Consider the following 6784-nt stretch of genomic DNA (forward strand, 5'->3'; position numbering starts at 1 on the left):
GAGTAAAAGTCAACCAGATCTTAGAAGCAATGACCTTTGTGGGTGCTATCTTTTCTTTGGGATATAGACAAGTTTTTGGGTACCATGTAAACTTCCTCAGGCCTCTGAGAAAAAAGTAGACATAGCTTGATCTAGATGAAACAAAGGCCTGTGTAAAGCCAGAGACCTGAGGTTCTGGTTTTGAGGTACCCAAAAACTTTTCTATATCCATGCCAACTATGCAGTTGGCCCAATAAAAGATGTCACCCACAAAAATCCTTGCACCTTGTAGTTTTCCTGGACCATCACTGCTGCAACATTACCCCATCATAACTATCCATGTCTTACTCTTTCTGCTTTACAAGTGGCATCCCTAATGATTAGAAAACAACTCAAGCTCTGTCAATATTATAAGAATGTCTGTTGTTTTATTCTTTTTGGTGGGTACAAAAACCACAGTTTCTTACACAGAACAAGATTATAAATAATATTTGTAACATGAGTGACCCGTAGTCTCTTTTGATTCTACACTGCAGACTGACAATGTACTCTAAACATTTTTTCATTTGTTTCTTGTAGTTAAGACAGATGCAAATCTGTGGAACACTGAATAATGTAACAGAATGAAGGAAACAGCAAACAAGAGGATGACCAACAACTTTTATAAAAAAAGTCTCTGAATTTTATTACAGTGATGGCATTTTATATCAATTATTGCAATGAATTGTTCCCTAAGATGGTTAGAAAAAAGAATTGTGTTGTCCTCTACCGAATTTACATCAGTTAAAAAGCAAGCATGTTTCAATATTCCTCTTTTTTCAAAGAAAATGTAAATAATTTCTTTATTTTTTCACAGGATTTACATATTTATTATTTTTTTATCACAGTTTAGTGATTTGTTTCTACAGCTGGACAGCTGGATATTCTTCCATTGTATATATCAATGTTCTGGAGACACAGGTTAGCATGTTCATTGACTTCTATAGCTATTTCCCCCACTGTCACAAATCAAAATGTTGTCCTCTCTCAGCATGGTCTTCACAGTTTAATGCGCTAATTGGCAAGTCTTATTAGTTTTAAGTCCACTCAACTGAAATTTGTTGCTGTTAATACACCTGTCCCAGCCCCCTCCCCCCCAACAAAACTAAATTATGAATTTTCCTGATATAAAATCTGAGTTTGGGTTTCCGAGCTGAGCTCATGCACACATTGTTGCTGATGATGTCTGGCGCATTTGGACGTACTTCCCTTCCTCAGCCCAATTATTAGTTCATCAATGACACTCCCATGTCGTTACAGTCTGTGCTGTGTTCCCATCAGTCACCAACACAGTTGAATTAAGGCACTCAATTATTTTTTTGGTTTTTATGGTAGGTCCGATGCAATTACAGCCAATCCTGAACTTTGTCTAATTGCGGTTCCAGTGTGCACGGCCTTCGGGCAGTCGGGAGTCAATACGCGGCCGTTTTCTCCTACGCTCCCTGTGATGGATAATCTGGCTTTGTTTCTTATGGCTTCAGAAAAGGTCAGCTAGGAGCAAAAGAAAGGGAAAAGAGAAAAAAGTGTTACAATATTTCTGTTTCTCAAGAAGCCAGGGCACAACAAACACCAAAATATTAAATTTTAGACATCTGCATTTTTTTCATGTTATCTTTCAAAGAAATAAATATACACACAAATTGCATTTAACTAAATTGGGGAGAAATAGAAATCAGACTAGTGATTTGGATGCTAAAATTTTGTAACGGTCAGACTCTATGGATTAAATATAAAATCACAATTTGCTTATGGCACTAGTACACGAAGGAGCACCTTACTTTAAAATGCTCCACACTATACCGAGCTAGTGTTACAGTAATAGAAATAATATTTTTATGGCATTTTATCTGACAGGCCTTATTCATGTGAATACAGTTACATTGTGTGTAAAAGCATTGGCAGGATTAGGCCCTAGCCTGTACTTTACATGGAAAAAATATAAATAATGAATATCGCTCAAAAATTACTTCACAAACTTCAAAGCTATCACTGAAAACTTAATCCAAGTTTAAAATCTAAAGAAAAGATTGCTTCCATTTACAAAATATGTGCCATTAGCATATTCAAGTTCTCTCTATAAATCTCATTCCCTATTCACCTTGCTATAAGAGATGGAGAGCAAGTTTCTATCAAAATATATTGATAAAAAGCCATTTCCAGAAAATCAATTTTCTACAGGAAAATTTCAATTTTTGTCACTTCTATCAAAACAAAGCTTCTTGCTTGGGCTCCGGTTGACTCAAACTAAAATATTATGTTATGCCAGAAAAAAGTCAAACCATCCAGGTTTAGGTCACTCTGGCATTCCTCTGGAGCCTCCTAAGCTGTGTTTCTACCTAATGAGGATTGTATCTGAGAAGCCTCATGCTCCCCTGTTCATGTATTGCCTTGGAGTCAAGGTGGGACAACATTTCACAAAGCTCATTGTGACCTTCTACAGCTAAAGGAGCATGATGCTTCACAGGCTTCCCGTGACCATAGTACATCAGTGAAGATGTAATCTGGTCAGCAGATGCCAGCTTAGAGAGAAAAAAAGGTAGGGCAGAAGGCAGACAAACTAGAGCATTTTGCAAGAAATGTTGAGGTACAGGAATTCTCTGTGGGATGGAAATTTTAACCTGCTCTAGCTATAATCCAGACAACTAATCTATGTGATGCATATGCAGGAATAAAATTAGAAATACACACAGGAAAACAGAAGACACAGAAGGGAAACACTTACATTGGAGGAAAGGGATAAAAGACATTTGTATAAAAAACAAATTAACTAAGGTATTATACTTAATCTGATGTGCTATTATGGCTGATATTTACTCTTAGACCTTTATTTTTCTCCTTCTGCTTAAGTCAGCCCTGAGGTCCTAAATCTGTGTTTATGATTTGCTAAAGCTACGCACACACACACACACACACACAAACACACACACATGCACGGACATATATATGTATGAAAGAGAATTTCTCTTCCCATTACACATTCTAATGGGCGTATCCATTGCTTCTGGGGCAATTATATTAATAAAAACCATATCAATCTAAGTTTACACTGTGCATCATCTGATGGATGCATTAAAGCGTAATCCCCAGATATAGAGCTACAAAGCTGCCACAAAAAAGAGTATTCAGGAAAAAGCAGCATTCCCCAGACAGTTACCTGAAGACACCCAGATAATATCACCCCATAGGGATCCTGTATATAAAATCACCAGCTACAGTCAATTACCCTAACAAACCTACATAAAGTCATATCCCTCACAGTTATATTGATTCAGGAAACAAACTTGGCAAATAGAAGTGCTTTACTCATACCCTAATGGTCAAGAACCTTAGATGTGGTGAAACAATAAGGACCATCTGTTATAGGAGACCAAGACTCTCCTTGGAAAATGCTGTGATCGGATCTACAGATTACTAACAAAAAGCACCTGGACCTATGCCAGTTACCAGATATAATGATATAAAGAGGGAGAAATGGTTTCTTGGGTAGTTAGTACTGAAGCCCATCTATCACTTTATCAAAGAACAGCACCAGAAAAAGTTATGTATCTTGCACAGCACAGATAACAGCACAGGCAACGTGGCTTAATTTAGCTACTGAAAAGTATCTCTATTTTCTCCCAGTAGAGACCAAAAAATGAGAGCGCAAAACAACTTCTCACAAGAAACAGATAAATAGCCAGAAAACTCGGTATGGTCAAGTGACATTTGCTTGTTGTCAGAAAGAGACCATAAAGCAGGGCTAGGCAATCATTTGGGCTGGAAGGCAATTTAAGGAGTTTGGGTGAGCTATTGAGGGCTAGGAAGATGGGGATGGGGGTTTGCTGATCCATCACAGCTGTTTACACCACCCAGCATGGGTGGGGGGGAGGGGCCGGGGGGATGCTAACTGATCCTACTTGGCCCTGGGTCCGTCCACCCTGCACCCACCACAGGGGGCACCAAATGAAGTAAATGGGCAGGGTCTCCACAGAGACTGGACCCTCGTGGGCAGGACACACTCAGACAGGGGGATGGGATGGTAATACAGGTGGGAGTGAAGTGGCATCCAGAAGCAGGACAGGCAGAAGGGGCTGGGATCGTGGGTCCCTGACAGTGCGAGACTGGGACCTAGGGACGAGCTGCAATGCATTCCCCATGTCTCTGCAAGGGGTGCTGGTTCTGGGGGCAGGGGCTAGCTGCTACCTACAAAACCAATGCCCATCACAGAGATGTTCAGGGAGTGGATCACAATTCTGGGATGGGTGCTGGGCCCCGGCCCTAGCCCCCGCTACATACTGTCACTGCCCCATGATCCCAGCCCTAGCTCTGGCCCCAGCCCTGCAGGCCCATGCCACTCCCAGACACCACTCCTCACCTGCTTGTGGCTCCATCCCATCTGCCTGGCTGAACACACCCTACCCATGGGGGTCCTGGACCAGTCTCCATGGAGACCCCACCTGCCTACCCACTCTGTCCAGCACCCCCGGTGGTGGGTGTAGGGCAGATGGGCCAGGGTGTCTGCATAGTGGGGCTGGGTCCAGTGGCGGTGGCGGAGACACTAGCAGCAGCAGCTGGAAGTGTGAGGGTAGAGCGAATCCTGAAGGAGAGGTTGGGTTTTGAGAGAAGCTATAGATATTTTGTTCTGTTCAGGTACTTCTACAGCCCTGATCACCTTAGTATCTGAGTGATACAGAATTTCTTTTTCATAAATATTGAAGGTAAACTATTTCTAACTTGGACATGAACTTCAAAATACAAAGCAGATAAGAAATGCAGTACACATGATACTAAACCTTGCAACAAGAAGTAGGGAGAAAGAGAGCGAGAGCATTTGAATCAAGATCTGGTTCTTCAGGTTCACAACTGAGGATGATGGGAGGTGAAAATGATGACTACTCCCATTACTATTAGGAAAACACCCTGGACCCTAAGGCATAACTTTTCCACTTGCACCATCCCAGCTTCAGGAAGCAACCTTCCTATCATTAAAGTTGGCAAAATTATTTGTATTGAAGATTTATTGGAAAATAATGGAAAAATATTTGTATTGGCTGTTTGTATTGAAAAAGGTTTCTATATCAAGGAGCTATTAAGGCTTTAGATAAGTGTACAAATTGTCTATAACCATCAAAGTGTATAGTTATGTAAAATTCTAAGGGCTTGTTTTTGCTTTTGGGAACAAGTAGGAAAGAGGAAGCAAGCTGTTACTCCTGAAAAGATACACTTGCCTCTTTGCACTTCTGGTCTGGCAGAGCAATGTGCTGTCTCTTACAAATGGTTGAGTCTTAAAAATACAATCCAGCCCTAAATGTTCACACCTGTGTTGCCCCACAGATAGGGGGTGCAAGAACTTCCTTCATGACCCAGATGCTTATTAATTCATGTATTAAAAAAGAGACAAAATGTTGACATTAGGTGCATCCACAAAAGACACTATGGTGCCGTAGCAAAGCACTATGGCACCATAGCATCCATTGGCAAAAACCATGATTCTGCTGCTACATTGCTGAAGCAATGCGTTACTTCATTATAGTGCATTGCTACACTTACATAGCAACCAAAAATAACTGTGCACAGCCAGCATACCACAGTAAGGGCTGTTACTGTACTGTCCTTTAGTAATTCTGAAAGGAAATACTAAATGATGGTTCAGTAACAAAGGAGCCATATGGCCATGTGTAGATGTGCCCATTGTGCAGCAACTTAAAACTAAAAGTGCCTGGGATTTTCATGCAGGCATTTACTTTATAGAACTGGTACAGATTATTTTTATATTTAGAGCATAATCCAAATATGACTTTTGGTAAAAATTAGCTTAGCTAAAGGCCTGAAAGCAACAGTGTGGATAGGTAGCAATGCTTTCTCCTAGTGGGATCTGACCTGTGGAAATGTGTGCAATCCCCAGCTGAATGCTGCAAACAATTAACAAAAGCTCTTATTAGAATGTGTAATGGAGAGAGAAAATAATTAATCTGTATAATGGAGTTCACAATAATGACTCCTTACGGTTTCCATTATTAAAGCAAATATTTCTATTGGCAACAGAAGGTAACTGCCCCTAAATGTGCGACATGTGCAGGCATTCCCTGTGCTGCTATTTTCCAGCATGGTGGGTTTTTTGACATTGGGTCAAAAAAACCTGTGCCTGAAAAAAGAATGGCACACCTGCTGGCAGTGTGCACCGCCTAAAACTAGAGCCTGGTTGGCTGGAGCAACACTCTGGCTGCTGACCAGGCTCTGCACATTGGATCACGGCTGCTAGAGCCCCGGGAGGCCCCCAGACCCTCAGAGAAGGCTGATAGGGCCAGGCCAGGTGCTGGCCCCAGCCTCCTTCAACCCACCCAAAGCATTTTCCCCCCACATTAACCCCATGTGCTGGGCAGTGTGCCAGGGCAAAAGCCAATGGCACAAATTTTTGCCTCTGCTTTTTTCCCCATGGCAACTGGTATGTCCCATCTCATAGAGATGTGCCCAGAGGTCTTCTAGGTACAAACATATTCTCTTGTCATTCATTGCCTCGGTAAAAATAACTTAGGCAAATAATATATCAAGCATCCTGGACAGGATGAGCCAATTAAAGAAAATACACTAAAAATTATCTGAAATTCTTAAGTTATTTTTCACAGGGCTGAAACAACACCTATTTTTAATGTGGCATGCTCTGTTATTTTAAAAATAAATTTTAAAAAACTTTATATGCTTTTATTATTATTAAATAGTTATCAGAAAATTTCAGTTATCAAACCCAACATTTCCCATAAACTAAAATGCTGTCACTATTTTAATA

General features: G+C 40.8%; 1 protein-coding gene across 3 annotated transcripts in view; it reads right to left on the reverse strand.

Annotated features, from left to right (window-relative positions):
• Window positions 1-390: 390 nt before the first annotated feature.
• The window catches only part of GRIA4 (glutamate ionotropic receptor AMPA type subunit 4), a 418357-nt gene continuing 411963 nt past the window's right edge, over window positions 391-6784 (reverse strand). For 2 of the 3 annotated variants that reach the window (XM_019530259.1, XM_019530260.1), the window contains exon 16: window positions 391-1509. In XM_019530259.1, the coding sequence (XP_019385804.1) occupies window positions 1345-1509 (165 nt within the window). In that variant the 3' untranslated portion in view covers window positions 391-1344. The remainder of the gene's footprint in view (window positions 1510-6784) is intronic. The other variant, XM_019530261.1, reaches the window with a different exon arrangement.

Source organism: Crocodylus porosus, unplaced genomic scaffold (genome assembly GCF_001723895.1).
Source record: "Crocodylus porosus isolate Cpor-Errol unplaced genomic scaffold, CroPor_comp1, whole genome shotgun sequence".
NCBI lineage: Eukaryota > Metazoa > Chordata > Crocodylia > Crocodylidae > Crocodylus > Crocodylus porosus.